The following is a 15,656-nucleotide window of genomic DNA, read 5'->3' as shown; positions in this document are numbered from 1 at the left end:
CTAGACACTTTATATAAATCTTCTTTAACCCTCACAACAACCCCACAGAAGGTCACATGGGGACACGTCTCTGATTCCAAGGCTTATACTCTCTCTATCACATCAATAACCTTCCAGACTCCATGAACAGAAATGCTGTCATTATAAACAGCCATATTCTCAACTGTCTGGACATGGTCCTATGCCAATTCAAGGGACTAATCAGATGACCTCTAACAATATCGTTAAGACTGAAATCATTTTATTGCTGAGATCTGAAACAACTTCAGTATAATCACCTATGATTTATACTGATATATACCTGGGAAATGTGACGACAATGTAAATAAATATAGCTAGTTTACTTTGAATTCAACTAATAGATTAAATTTTACTTTACATTCAACTGCTTATACACAAGTTTCCTGTGGCATTTACTTTAAACGTTTTTTGTACTCACACTAACTTTGTGTTAAACATAACAGTTTATGGGTTTTCCATCTGGTTTCTTCACTTAAAGTATAAATCTTTTCAGCACAAGGATCAGGTCAAATTGTCTTATGCTTTTTTTAAGGCCCAGCACAATGATGATGCAAGGAAAACCTAAACACATCCTCTAAAACAGTCTACACGTGCTTTTTCTGTACTGTCATTCTTGATATGAAACTTCAGAAAGAATTTCTTCTTGGTTAAAAATGGAAGAAACAGACAGTGAAACCGTATGTTCTTAAATGACATAAAGTACTGCTCCATTTCTTGTAAGCTGAAAAAATAAATCTATCAATTGTAATAGCAATGCCATGTGAAAATACTTAAAAAAACAAATTCTTTGTTCATGCAGCAGTTTCTTTTTAACTGAGACTTGTTAACTGAGCAACTTGTTAGAGTTAGTGAATATTAGTTAATGTTACAACAATTTTTCAAAAGGACTAAAATTATGGGTAGTGGAAAAAAAAACCCAGAGGCGAAAGACTTTCAGGATATCACCTGTACCATTAGGTTCCGATGAAATAGGTAAGTAAGGCACAGATTCTTCTTCTGAGTCAGAATCAGAGTCAAGAAGCATATGAGAACTGGAAGGCTTAGTGGCAATATTGAGAGAAGTAGAGGAACGTTGGTAGGTGAATGACATGGATTCCATAGTGTGTGACTGAGTGATATGAACTGAACACCCAACATAAAAGGAAGTAAGAATGCAGAAAGAAGTTAAGAAAAAATAAAATGAAAGCTTTAAAAGAGAGCTATGTACAATATATAAAGAGTTAATTTAAATAACTAAATATGTGAAATTTACAATTGTATTTTTTAATAAAAAATTTTGTGAAAAATAAATAAATAAAATAATTTAAATTGTCATTGGAACCTCCACTCTAAGGAGTAGGTTTTCCCTTAAAGAAATGACAAATATTTTTCCTCAAGAGCAAAGTCAGTCAACGTCTTAAAACAATCAATTGATTTAATTTAAGACAAAAGTAAACATAAGGACTGGAAACAAATCTGTACCTGGAAACCCATCATCTGCTTCAGCATCCCCTGGTCCACTGCCTATACTGGAACTATCCAGACCAATATGCAAGGCCTGGAGCTGGGACCGCAACTGCTCAATGTCACTGTCTTTACTGTCCAGTGTCATCTGTAGTTCAATTCGAATCTGACTCTCTTCAGCTATTTGCTACAAGAAATTAAATTATGTTAAATTAACTGGATGTTATACATCTTACAATTTTGCTTCCTAGTTCAATAATACAGTAGTCTCTCCTAGTCCAAGGTTTCACTTTCTGTGGTTTCAGTTATCCAAGGTCGACTGCAGTCTGAAAATATTACATGGAAAATTCCGGAAATAAACAATTCATAAATTTTAAATTACATGCCATTTCTGAGTAGTGTGATGAAATCTCACATTGCTTGGCTCTGCTTGCCTGGGATGTTAATCATCCCTTTGTCCAGCTTATTCACACTGTATATGCTACCCACCCCCTTATAGTATAGGAAAAAATATAATACGTATAGAGTTCAGTACTATCTGTGGTTTCAGGTACCCACTGGGGGTCCTGGAACATATCTCCCTTGCGTAAGGGGTGACTACTGTAATTATTAATAGAAATGCTCCATAAGCTATAAAATATATAGACATGAAAATAATTCTACTTCTTAAAAAGACGTCTTCAAAAAGTATTCTTACAGCCTGCATTTCATTCAGTTCTTTCTGATACTTGATCATCTGCTGAGTCAGTTTTTCACGTTCAGATTTAAGCTCCATATGTAGCTTTCTATTCTCCTTTTCTTTTCTCCGCACATCTGTGTCACTACCACGCTTGACAGGTTCTTTCCGATTCATGATCTCGGCCAACTTATTCACAGCCTTAAAAACATAAAGATAAGTATGTAAATAAATAAAATAAATGATGTTGATGATTTCTTGGTCATTCACCAACAGCAAGTTACAAAACCTTCCCTACACACAGGGCCACAAAGAAACACTTTCTATATTTAAAAATACACCCTCTTCATGACTCGTCATCCTTTTCCAACCAATACTCTATTATTTTTTCACTCTCATATTTTCTGAGAACTGTAATTTTAAATGTTTATAGGTTCACTCTAATGTCACCTTCTACCACTTTGGGTTTTTAGTTCCAAGAGAGACTTTTACGAGGCAGATCTTCTTTTATCCTAGAAGAGAGTTTTGCACTGGCATCACACTAAAATACAACATGTGTCCAACCACAGAGCAGAGCATCTTGGACCCCACAAGTATTCATGCTGTATATACAATCATGAGAGCTGAGAAAAGAATAGTTAATAATCATGGTGTCTTTTCAGAGTGACCCTTTTTTAGGCTGTCAGCAAATGGTCATTCTCTACCGTTTCTTAAAAGCAGAAAAATTTATCAGATTACAATAAAAAATTAGGATGGATTGTGATTCCATATGGAAAAATTAAGAAAAACTTTAATAAACACTGAACTCAACAATGTTAATCAAATCTAGCTTCTCCCAACCTGGTAAAAATCACATAATCCTGACTGTTCACAAATACTGATACAAGCAATGACTGCTACAGCCAATCTGTAATGTTAGAAGTAAAATGTAAAAAAGGTAAACTAAGAAAAATTTCAAAATCATATTTAGAGCATATTATACACACTTGAGTTTTGAGTGTTCTCTCTGTTAACAGTTGCTTCTCAAACTGTGCTTTAATAGCTGCAGCACTTATCTCTTCATCCTTCAACCGTGAAAGTTCTGAAACAGAAAAATGTAAAAATTATACTGATAATTCAGCAACTGACAAGCATTAGGCATATTGAAAATAAACGTTGTTCTTATTAGTACATACGCTCTTGGGCATCTTTCCATTTATTATTTAATTCTTCTTTCTCATTTGCAAGATTGGCAACATCACTAGTCAGTGTCCTATTCGTTTCTTCGAGCTAAGAAATGAAAGTAGAACAAAAATCATATCCTAATTTACAAAATGTTAAGTGTTAAAGCAGTACTTCAAAATGAAAATATCCTAGAATGTTGCTAAAACTCTTGTTTTTCTAAGTACATCTATCTCTACACTTCTTGCCTTTGTCCTACCTTACCAAACTTCACCCTTGATGAAAATTTGCTAACCACACCGACTTCATATGCACCCCAGGAAGCCAAAAAATTGCCCTCTTTCAAAAATCCTTAGCAGTATTTTAAATGAAGAACAATTTAGGAAACTAAAAAAAGCAAATACTATAACAAAGCTCTGCATTCCATCATGCAGAATAAATTTTAAAACCATAATTTAATTTCTTACCAAACATGGCTTTAAAACAGAAAATAAAATTTTACTAAAGAAGTTGACATTCTTTGGTATTCACTTCAAATCCTATTCCTCTTCTTCCTTCCTGAAGGATATTTTATTGTGAATTATATGTTCATCCTTCCCAACCATGATTGTATACTTTTATTACATATACGTGAAATAATATAATGCGGTTTTATGTGATTCTAAACTGTCCATAAATAGCATCATACTGCATTTATTTTTCTGTAACTGCTTTCACTCAACATTATATTAAGATTTAAACTGTTGATATATATAAAGACCTACTTAATTCATTTTAACTGATATAGTAGTTCTGTCTTCTACCACGTTTCATTTATCCATTCATTCATCTATTAAAATAACATGAATTTTTTGCTATTACAAACATCTATGCTGCTAGGAGTATTGTGTCCGAATTTCTCTCGCACATTTATCTTATTATGGACTTTCTCTGGATTGTATGAGTAAACATCTGCTCATATTTCTAGGTTTTCTCTTTTGGCCGATTTTTCCTTTGGATTATTTAACTTTTTCGTATTGAATTGTGGGAGTTCCACTTATATTCTAGATACTAATCCCTTGTTCAATAAATACATTACAAATATCTTTTCCCTGTCATTTATTTGCTATCTTCTGGTATAAGTAAATTTTGTATTCCATTCTAATATTTAAAAATTATTATTTTTCATAGTTAAAGTTCTTAAGATAGCTAGAATTTACCACTGTATATGGTAAATGATAACAAGAAACTAATTTTATTCCTTTCCACATAAAAATATAGTTATTCCAAAACCATTTATTAAATCTGTGTCCTTTCCCATTGATTTGTATACTGCCACTGATACCGTATGCCAAGCTCCTGTATGCGTATGATGAATCTATTTCTGGCCCCCCTACTCATTTCCACTGAACAGGATTAAATATCCCTGTTCTAGTGCCAAACTTTTAAATAGCTGTAGCATTTTAATAGGTCTGGATAATTGATAAGGCAAACTCAACTACTTGATATTTTACTTCTATTTGAAATTTTTCTTGCAATTTTTTCAACCTACATATGACTATCTTCATGATTAAACTGCATGATTAGTTTTAAGGTTCTTTTAAACTAAGACTGGTTTAACAAGGGAAAAAAAACTGTTTTCTTTTTGGTATTTCCCTTTCACTTTAGTCCTTTAACTCTGAATTTACCAACAGGTGAAGCCATTGGAAGTAGTTTTCTTTTGAGCCTCTCTCTGCCAAACACTGAGAAGCTGATGGTTCACTAGGTCAAATATTTTGCAGCCAGCATATACACTTCTTCATTTTAGATCTATGTTACTTTCTTAGTATTTCTAAGGAAGACTTATGATACAGTAATTTAATTAGAACCAAAAAAGAACCAAGCATTTTACTTACAGACGCAATTGTAGCATCTTTTTCAGTGAGTTCCTGTTTGTGTCTAGCCATCATCTCTTTGATCTCCAGCTCTTTCATGATTTTCTCTTTTTCCAAATCAGAATATTGTTCTTCAGCAATTGAGCGAGCCAGTTGCTCAGAATCTGCTTTGGTTAAGGTAATCTCCAGTTGAGCAGCCAAGGAGTCCCTACATTTTAGACGGATAAAATTTTAATGTTCAATTTTTTTACTACAAAGTCAAATTTTTGTCTAATTCACTTCATCAACAAAGTTTTATTTGGAGTATAGCAGGCACTGTTCTAGGAGTGGGGTTCATGGCTATGAACAAAAGAGACAAGGATCTTATCCTTACCTTTCATCCTGTAATTCCTGTTTCTTCTGCTGTAATTCTTTACAAAGTTTGGTCTTTTCTTCACATTCTTCTTTAAGTTCCCTAACCTGTGTTTTATAGAGGGTCTAAATAGCAAAATATAATAGAAATATGTATCATCATCATCATGAATATTATTTCTATATTCAAAAGCTATCCAGACAAAAAGTCCAGTTGAACACATACAAATATGCTCATAAAACAGTAATGTTGAGCCCATGAGCAAATTAATAGTTTAAAGAGCTTTTCTATTTTCTGGTAATCAACCAATTAACTGATAAAAGTTCAGCTAATAATTTAGAAGCGTGATTTTCAACTGGATATCACAGTGAGATTTCTCATTAAATGACACAGATTGATAGGATGAAGAGGCAAAAAAAAAATTACTAATTTAGACAAGAAAATTTTGTTGGCTTAAAATCAGTGAAACAGAGGTGACAGTTACTACTTCATATTTTAAAACTGATCTCAAAAAAGTACAAATGTTAAAATGACAATTTTCTTTCTTTCATTATGAAAATATATTCTTCCTCAAAAATCAATGCTTTTATTAATCAACTTCATAGGGTATGAATATGTGCTTAGAACCATGTTTTTAGCAATGACAATGGATTTCTGTTAAACTATCTACAGTCTCTTGCCCAGGTGTTCCTTTTGTATGTGTGTGGTACAAAACATTCATACAAAATTCTGTCTGGGGTTTGCTATAAGAATCTATTCTAAAGACAAGATCAGTCTCCTGGTTTTGCAGCAAAAAATTTTTTACAAATTCTACAAATACAAGAATTTTCAAAGTAACACATCTGGAACTTACTGAGAAATACTGCTCTGCCTCAAGCTGATCTTGGAGCTCTTTCATTTGCCCATCTGCATCTTGACGTTCTCTGTGGGGACATTGAATCAAAGGTTTAAATAAGTTAGACACATATTATGCCAGCAACTCTTAAAATGTGGTCTAGGAAACCCGTGGGAGTACTGAGACCCTTTCAGAGAATTCATGAGGTAAAATTATTTTCATAATACTAAGAATCATTGCTATTTTTAAAACTTTAATTATCTCAGTGTATATGGGCTTTTCTCGAGGCTGTATGACATATGATGATTTTATCACTCCAACAGCTAATGGAATGTGTGCTTGTATGCTCCTGTGTTTTAAAATTTTCTCAGTTTCAATTTCTAACACAAAAAATAACTTTAGATATAACTCACATGAACAGTAACTCTTTGGGATCCTCAAAAATTTTTAAGAGTATAAAGGGATTCTGAGACCAAACAGTGCTATATTAAACCAATAACACTAAATTACATATTCTCAGGCATGCATTTGTCATCAGCCCTTTATGCCAACCAAGTAGCAGAATTAAAAGAGCACCTGAAAATTGATTATCTTAGAATGAGTGAAGAAATGACTGGGAGGGGGCCTGCAAAGAGGTAAAGAGTATAGGTTTTTATATCTAAATGTAAATGGTAACTGCACAGATTTGAACACTTTGTAAAAATTACTGAGTTCTACACTTACCATTGGTTTACTTTTTCTGTACATATTTTAATCTTCAATAAAGAAAAAAATTAAATAAAAAATGAGCCTAACAATGCATTTAAGAGGTTGGGTTGAAATAAGTTAAAGTCTAGGCTTATTAACAAAATATATATATTACAGTTATTCCAAGTCAAAGCTAAGGGGAAAAAAGTAAAGTTGGAGAACAACACAACATATGATACAATTAAAAAAACAAAAAACACAAAATAAAATCTGCAAAAAACTCAACCCTATAAATATGGTATACATGTACAGGTACAGGCACAGAAAAGGGTGTGGAAGGATTTTTCAAATAACAGACTGTTAAGATATATTACCTCTGTAGAGATTAACTATGTCTGCATTCATAAAGGAGACTTTATATTGTTTTCGCTTTATCTTTTAATATAGTTCTGAATATTTTATAGTGAGAAAATATTTTACTACCACTTAGACATTTAAAAAATGTATGTATACAGCTGGACTTCCCCGGCGGTCCAGTGGTTAGGACTCCACGCTCCCACTGCAGGAGCCATGGGTTTGATCACTGGTTGGGGAACTAAGATCCCACATGCTGCAGGGCCAAAAAAATAAAATAAAATAAAAATGTAGATAGCAAGAAAAAACTCAGAGATTAAATGATTTAATCACACCATCTTCAATTTAATATTACTTAGGACTTTCATCCTTATTTGCATTTAATATAATTTGGTCACTTTGTTTACTTACTTGGCCCTTCAACTTCTGGGTAAAAAGGAAATTATCACTCAATGTCACTTAATTGTGTAAATTCTCTATTTTATTATTGATGAGTGTATTATTAAAGAATCATGATTTTTATTTCTCTGAGCGGAAAATGTGAAAGATACTAATTAATAACATATGAAAGAACAAGTTTTAAAAATTTAAAATCATCATCACCAGCTAAGCCCGCTTGCAGCAAACCCCAGTGTAATTTTAATATCATGATCTTCTTGAAGAGCTACCATTCATTATATGTAACTTTTAAAGCTCAACATTCATTAGGTATTTAAGAAAAAATATTTTTCAGAAAGTAACCACATAATATGCACATGGTTACAATTAGGTAGTACAGACTAGCACAGAAAAAATTCTAAGTCTCCTATCCATATCCATCCATGGGCTAACCCTATTCCCCTAGAGAAAATCACTTTGTTTCATTTCTATGTATTGTTCTTTTGGTGGTTACCGCCGCATCTCAGCTTATTTCTTGACATACATTTTAATTATTTACCAATTCCCTGCTGTCAGATGTGAGAATTTAGCTCTTACCATCCCTAACCTCTCCCCAACCCCAGGCTTTCCTCAAATGCCTAGTGATGAGTAACCAGGAGGCATCAGAAATTTTAATCTCTGGGTACAGGGGAGGGGTTTTCTAAATAGCAAACTTCAGTTTAAAATGAGAGGCTTAGGAAGTCAGTCATAAACAGGAAGACCACTAAATGCCAGAATGAGAAAGGCTTTTCTCTGAGCTGCTGACCCCATACTAGCTGTTGTAATTATCCACAGAGGGTATGCCCCATTTCTTCAGAGGGAATGCTCTGTAGGAACCCTAGTGGCGGCAATGCCTGACACAGACATTTCTGCAAGGGGTAGTGGCAGAGTATGATCAGCAGATTGCTCCATTTATAACATCACATCTTACTCCAGCCCTCCAAGGTATTTGCTTTGAATAATGAAACATTTTTCTTCTTCACCTATATCCCACTTCATATATACTCCTGGCTGTTGCTTCTGCTGCTCTACTTCATTAGGCAGAAGGTTTCCACCCACCTGCCACTATCTCATTAACTAAAGTAATTTCCTGTCCTCCAATCCACTGGAATGACATGATGTGGGTTTACACATTAAAAAAATTCCTCTACTAGAGTTTTACTGGAATCTTGGAAGGAAGAAAAGAAGTCTATGTTGGCCATTTTCAAGTGCAAGGCTACATAGCACTTCATATGTAAATTCTCATTGCATATATATATATATTTAACTTTGTATTCCAATTATTTATGTACTTGCCTTACCTCTTCCTAAGGAATAACTTCTGATAAAACGCTAGTAAGCTTAAGGGTAGGAAATACATCTGACTCATCTTTGAATCTCCCATAGTGGTTATCAGTGCCTTACACATGATAGATATGCATTCATTCATGCAACACTTACTGACAATGTCTTATGTGCAGGAAATTAATCAAGGGTTGGAGATAGCAAAATATAAGTGTTTTTTTTTGTTTTTTGCCATTCAATGAATTTATACTCTGTTAGGTAATTAAGACAGCAGATGTGGGTATCTTTGGCCAGGAGGGGTTAGGAACTGAGGGATTAAGAAACAATAGATCCAAGTGCACTTATGAAGAAAATAATAGGCATATATACTAAGTATCATAAATTAGGTATAAACAAAGAGTAATTAGAACAGGAGAAGAAACACAATCTAGATATTTAACTAGCCTTTGTATTCATGTAAACATTGCTGTTAGAATAAATACTATGGAGAATAGCTGTGCAGTCAAATAGTTTTAAAGACTATGTTCCCTAGAACTGAGGATCCACAGTTTATGCCCTTGACCAAAGCCAGGCAAATGAGTTCCATCTCAGGACTTAGAGATCCAGAAAAGCCAAATCAGGGTTGCTCCACATAAATGAAGCTATAAGACATATCTCTAGAGTTTGTCCTTCTTGAAGGACCAAGTTTTCTGTTAAATAAAAAAATGAGAGAGAAGAATAAAGCTAACACACAAAGGAAAAAGCAAGAACAAAAAAATATTGGACAAAGATGCCTGAATACTGTTCAAGTTTCTAGTTCCAATTTTTAAAAGTTAAAATCTCATGAAGTTTAAGAATCTAGGTTTACCTAGGCAATAGATCAGCAAAAAGAACAAACTCTTTTTGACCATCCTTTCCTAGGAGGTGTCAATATTTGAATATTTGACCATCCTTTCCTAAGTAGTGTCAATCTTGCTGACCTGTCACAGGTATGTAAAAAGCAGGCAATTAGCAAAAGTGATAGGAACAAAGTAATAGTCCTATAGTAGACATACTAGTAATAGTAACAGTAACAGTTGTAGTAATAATGGTCCCTACCATTTACTGTGTGCTAGATGCTGTAAATAAGTCATTGTTATCCTTTACAACAGTGATCCCCAACCTTTTTGCCACCAGGAACTGGTTTCGTGGAAGACAATTTTTCCACGGACCAGGGTGGGGTGGGGGGATGGTTCAGGCGGTAATGCCAGCGATGGGGGGCGATGGGGGGTGATGGGCAGTGGCAGACAAAGCTTCGCTCACTCGCTCCTGCCGCTCACCTCCTGCTGTGCGGCCCGGTTCCTAACAGGCTGCAGACCGGTACCAGTCCGTGGCCTGGGGGTTGGGGACCCCTGCTTTACAAGATCCCTAACAAGGAAGCTATTACTGCCCCCCTTTTGTAGGTGTGACAAAAGGTTCAGAGAGGTTAAAATATTTTGCCCAAAGTTGATCAGCTAGTAAGTTGTGGAAATGGGATTCACACCTTGATCTGTCTGGCTCCAAAGCTTATTTTCTTTTCACTCTGCCTCCTATCAAATAACTGGAATCCAATATGACCTTTGGTCATGATTGGGAAGAACTAATTATACTACTAATGACTGAATGGGGTAAATTTTAACAGTATATTACTGTATACTTTAAAAGTATTTTACCAATGTTTTCTATTTTCTAAGTAAATTAAATATAGCACTAGAGTGTATCCTAAAAACTGATTTAAAAATTTATATGGTGTTTGCTTAACAGTCAAACATTTCCAAGTCCCAGAAACTAAAGAAACAAACAAAAAGCACTTATGCTTGAGGGACAGTCCTGAGGAAAAATACTAAGAGCACGGAGTACAAATACCAGACATTTTCTTCTTCTTCAACACCAACACTCTATATATTATATCATAAGGTGGCAGTAGTAAAAAAACTGTCAGGGAAGCAAATAAAATCTTTTTGAAGGACAACAGTGGCACTTAACACATTACTTAAAACAGAAAGAAAGAGAAAATGTGGTCAAGAAAATAAAAGGGTCAAAAGAAAATCCCGAGATAAATCAAAATTAAGATAATTTACATGTGGATAGTTGTGCATATTAATAAATTTTGTCTCAAACAATTAACTTACTTTCGAAGTTCAGCATTCTGTTTTTCCAAGCTCATTTTCATTTCTAGGAGATGATTATTCTCTTGTTTCAACTGCTTTTCTGACATTTTTAGTGTGTTAACTTGCTGTGTTTGCATCTTCAAGTCATTTTGTGTAAGGCAGCGCTTCTGAGTTTCCTGCTCTATTTTTAATGTCAAGTTTCTAACCTAAAAAATAGTGTTATTGGTATGTAAGTAAATTATTTTGACTTTCTTATCAATGAAGCTGGCAGTAAATATGATGATGTAAAATAGATTTTTCCCCTTAAACAGTTAATTCACTTCAAAATAAAATATTTCTTGGATTTTCCATAATGACATATTTTCAAAATAAAATGTGGTCTTTAAAAAAGTTTTAATCATGATTCATTTAGTATATCATCCAAATTCGGTAAAATTGAAAGATTATGGAATATTATTTTACAAGAAAAAATTTTAAATTATAAAACCATCACTGAACCTTTATAAATAAACCTAGTTTACTATTAATTCATTAAATCGTTTACTATTATTTATTAGTAAACTTCACACTTACATCCTCATTTAGCACATCTTTCTGTTTGAGGAGTTCGTTTATTTTCTGCTGTGACTGTTTGAGGTCACAGTCCAATATAGAGCATCTTTTCTCAGCCTCCAGCAACAAGTTCTCTACTTTCTGTTTTAAAGTTCTTTCCTCCAAGAGCTTTTTCTCCATTTCTATTGCCAGAAAAATGGACATAATCATGAATCAAACAAAAGGAGCATAACAAACACATGACACGGTGCTAATAAAAATTACAGTAAATGATGCTGCCTTAATAATTTTTTAAATTTCCAATTTAATATTTTCATCTCTCCTCTTAATATAATTGAATGTCAACAATTTCATGCTTGAAAATCAGGTGTTTCATTTGCAGGGTATAAAATTCTACCACACTCCACAATATTACATCCATTTTAATGAAAGCAAAATAATTCTGCCTTTACTTAATGTTTCTAAAAGACATGTACATCTTTTTAAGTAAAGATTTAGTTTTCTGCTACTCTGTGCTTCTCAGTGTTACTCTTCTTGCCTAAAAACATTAAGCAAGATCCTAATCATTATAGAGGTAGATGCTATGACCTCAATGGCTCTTTCTATATTAGCATATTACTATGCAGAAGATGAAAATTATGTTTTAGGGAGTTGGCAGAGGACAGGACTCTAGAACCAAACTTCCTGAGTTTAAATCCTGGTTCTGACACTTCCTAATTATTTGACTAGCCAACTTAATTAACCTCTCTGAGGCTCAGTTTCCTTATCTCTAGAATGGTGACAATAGCACCTACACCCATAGGGATTTTGCAAAGATTTTGCATTAGCACATGTGTAGTACTTAAATGCTGCCTGGCACATGGCAAGCACTTGATAAGTGCTCACACAGGAGAATTTTCAATGACCTAAGAAAATGTTCACAATATTTTTTAAAAGGAAAAAAAACAAAACAGTAGAGAAAATTGAGAAAATATACAAAATATCATCCTGATTTAGTAGCATTCTGGTTAATCTTTACTTTTTATTTTCCTCTATTTTCTAAATGATTTGCAACAAACTTTTAATTTGTTTTATTAATCAGAAAAGACTTCTAAAGACATTTTTTCAGTCTCAAAGTGAAGAGCAGACAAAGTTTATGTCTAATCAAGTGATTTCATAGTAACTGCAAGTTATTACATGTAAAGGATTACTGATGTACTGATTAGAAAATCTGTTCAAATTCAATAGATTCTTCTGCTCCTTCATACCTAATGTTCAACCTCTAATTATCATTTATTACAGAGTTATATTGGGTAAAAATTAAACCTTATGAATTTTCAGTTTTTAATGAACTGTCTTCAAAAGTGTAGAAAAATGAAACCATTTTTCACATACTACTAAAAATAGCTAGCATTTCTAAGCACTTTTCAGGTATCATTATACTTGGTTTTCACAACAACCTAATACAGTAATTGTCCCTTTACAGGAAACAAGGCACAAAAAGGATAAGTAACTAGAGAAAGTCACATAACTAGTAATTCATTGCTAAGCCATATTCTTAAACAAAGAATGCAATGCAATGACATGCATTGGAAAAGACCAAAGGCTTTATACCAGATATACCATCTATAAAATTTAAGTTTTGTGTATTCACACAAAATATGAAAGTCATCTGTACCTTATGTTACAGCTGTAAAAAGGAATTTTAAAAAATGAGTTACATGCTAAATTGGTTTATTTTCAACACTTCAGAGAATAATCTATAAACAAATGTACTCATTTTAAAAACTAATCACCCTAATATGGGCACAGAGAATAGAAAGAGGCATGAGTGAACTCACTGAGGTGAGGAAAATAAAGATTCTGTATCTTGTTTTGGGTAGTGATTATATGTATGTATTACAAATGTGAAAAATGTTTGCATTTTATTGCATCTAAATTATGACCTCAAAAGAAATTCAACTTTGTCTTTTTAGGCCATGGACAGGGAAACATGGCGCACTAACTTTCTTGTTAGATATTTCTAAATAAAGCACTCATTTCATTTTATATCATCTAGAATCAATGCCTTAAACCAAACTGTTTAAAAAAAAAATCTCCAATTTTAATTACATTCAATAATTTAAAGGCTATTTTTTGCTAAGTTATTAATAAATGTTATGCTTTAATATGAAGTGAAATTTCTTTTTAAGAGTTTTATAAATCTTTGACAAGAATACTTTACTGATTTCCTTTGGAATTTCAAATCCATCATATATGAACAGTCAGTTTGGAAAACAAGAAATTATCTAAAAGACAATTAATTCCAAGATACGGGCTTGGTTTGTGGAAAAGTTCACTTTGCTATCTTACCCTATACTCATTAGTATTGTGTGACTTTGACCAAATCTAGCTAGTATATTTATCATGTCAGATTTCAAAATATTCAGTGAACTTATATTCTATAAACTCGCAAGACTTTTGTAACACAAGCTGGTGAAATGTCAAACTAAATATTATAAAAAGAGCATATCCCCCAAATCTGAATAGATGTATCTAGGGCTTCACACTCTGTATGCCTGTCACTGTTGATAGCACTGAACTATTAATTTCTCTCTGATCTAGAAATTCGGTTGAGTAATTCTGTGTTGGGGGCGTACTACCTTAGAAATGGATGCTGCCTTCAAGGAAAAACATATATGTAAAGCTTTCCTAATACTTTTTAAAATATTTTTCAAAATCAGAGTTGAATACAGAATCAATTCCGTAAAATGCTGCTGAAAACCTTCTTATGAAAATGCGTACCTTTCATGGCTTCTGATTTAGCTTCTTCAATGGATTCATAAATCTTATTTTTATCTGCCAGCCGTGCTTTTGTAGCCTTATGTTCAGCCTCTTCTTGTTCTAGGCTCTGCTGTATAACTTTTAGTTGGTATGTCATATCTATTTCCATGTTGTTCTTCTCCTATTAAAGATTTTAAATGGCAGCTATCAACAAAAAAGACTGGCTTGCAATTTCAAAAACGTAGAGTCTTTTTTTTACAGGCTTACTAATAATGTTCAACATGTTCCCTCTGATCTTCAAACTTCTTGTAAAAGTAATCTATGCACTCTACCTGTTCACTTCCCTCTGTACCCATCTCCCACATCTCCACTCTACTGTTTTGAGATCTTCATTGAGATTGCTTGAGCTCAATAAAGTGACAAATGATATCTCAGTATCAAATTCAACAGACATTTATAGTCTTTATTTCATTTGAACTCACTGTTGCCCTTGAAACTATTTCCTTGACATACCTGACACTGAACTCACTTGGCTCTCCCCATCCTGCTCTCATCTTTTCTGTTGCATGTGAAGTTTTCTCCCAGCTGCCCCTTAAATGTTGGGTGTTCTCTGGAGTAGTGTTCTTTAGCCATAATGCTTCTCCTCTTCCTATATTATCACTTCTCAAACTTTTAAAACATACCTAATGCTTCCCTTTGCTATATCTAAAAAAAAAAAAAAAAAAAAAAAAAAAAAGAAATCTCAGGATCCTCTACTATTCACCCTTATTTTCCACCTAGGAGACTTGTTTTAAGTTGAGAATCTTTAATAGAAGTCAGCCTATTTTCGATACATCCTCAAAAGATTTTCTAATTCTTTGTTTTCTATAATTTATATCGTAAATATAGGTATTTCTTTTGTTTTTCAAGAATAAAAATGATTTTTTTCAAACTACACAATCCACCAACAGACTAATTTACTCTGCTCTGAAAAACCAATGCTCTAAGCAATCTCTTTGCAGATGGGCTCTTCCAGTCACATGGTTTGAGTTACTTCTATATCGATGACTCTCAAATATTTCTAGCTGCTACTACCATAGCTTACTTCTTTGTAGACATCCTAATTTGGCTGTCTCACAGGCATCTCAACTTAGGATTAAAATTGATTTATCACTGTCTCCTCTAAAACAGC

General features: G+C 33.4%; 1 protein-coding gene across 1 annotated transcript in view; it reads right to left on the bottom strand.

Annotated features, from left to right (window-relative positions):
- The window catches only part of ROCK2 (Rho associated coiled-coil containing protein kinase 2), a 137,052-nt gene that overhangs the window by 17,335 nt on the left and 104,061 nt on the right, over positions 1-15,656 (bottom strand). The window contains exons 18-27 of the mRNA XM_060027086.1: positions 14,507-14,666; positions 11,765-11,925; positions 11,213-11,397; positions 6,360-6,429; positions 5,528-5,631; positions 5,176-5,362; positions 3,316-3,409; positions 3,127-3,221; positions 2,162-2,341; positions 1,483-1,651 (exon numbers count right to left, since the gene is read on the bottom strand). Of these exons, the coding sequence (XP_059883069.1) occupies positions 1,483-1,651; positions 2,162-2,341; positions 3,127-3,221; positions 3,316-3,409; positions 5,176-5,362; positions 5,528-5,631; positions 6,360-6,429; positions 11,213-11,397; positions 11,765-11,925; positions 14,507-14,666 (1,405 nt within the window). The remainder of the gene's footprint in view (positions 1-1,482; positions 1,652-2,161; positions 2,342-3,126; positions 3,222-3,315; positions 3,410-5,175; positions 5,363-5,527; positions 5,632-6,359; positions 6,430-11,212; positions 11,398-11,764; positions 11,926-14,506; positions 14,667-15,656) is intronic.

Source organism: Delphinus delphis, chromosome 12 (genome assembly GCF_949987515.2).
Source record: "Delphinus delphis chromosome 12, mDelDel1.2, whole genome shotgun sequence".
Classification (NCBI taxonomy): Eukaryota; Metazoa; Chordata; class Mammalia; order Artiodactyla; family Delphinidae; genus Delphinus; species Delphinus delphis.
The sequence above is the reverse complement of the archived record's forward strand: the minus strand, read 5'-3'. Positions and strand labels throughout refer to the sequence as shown.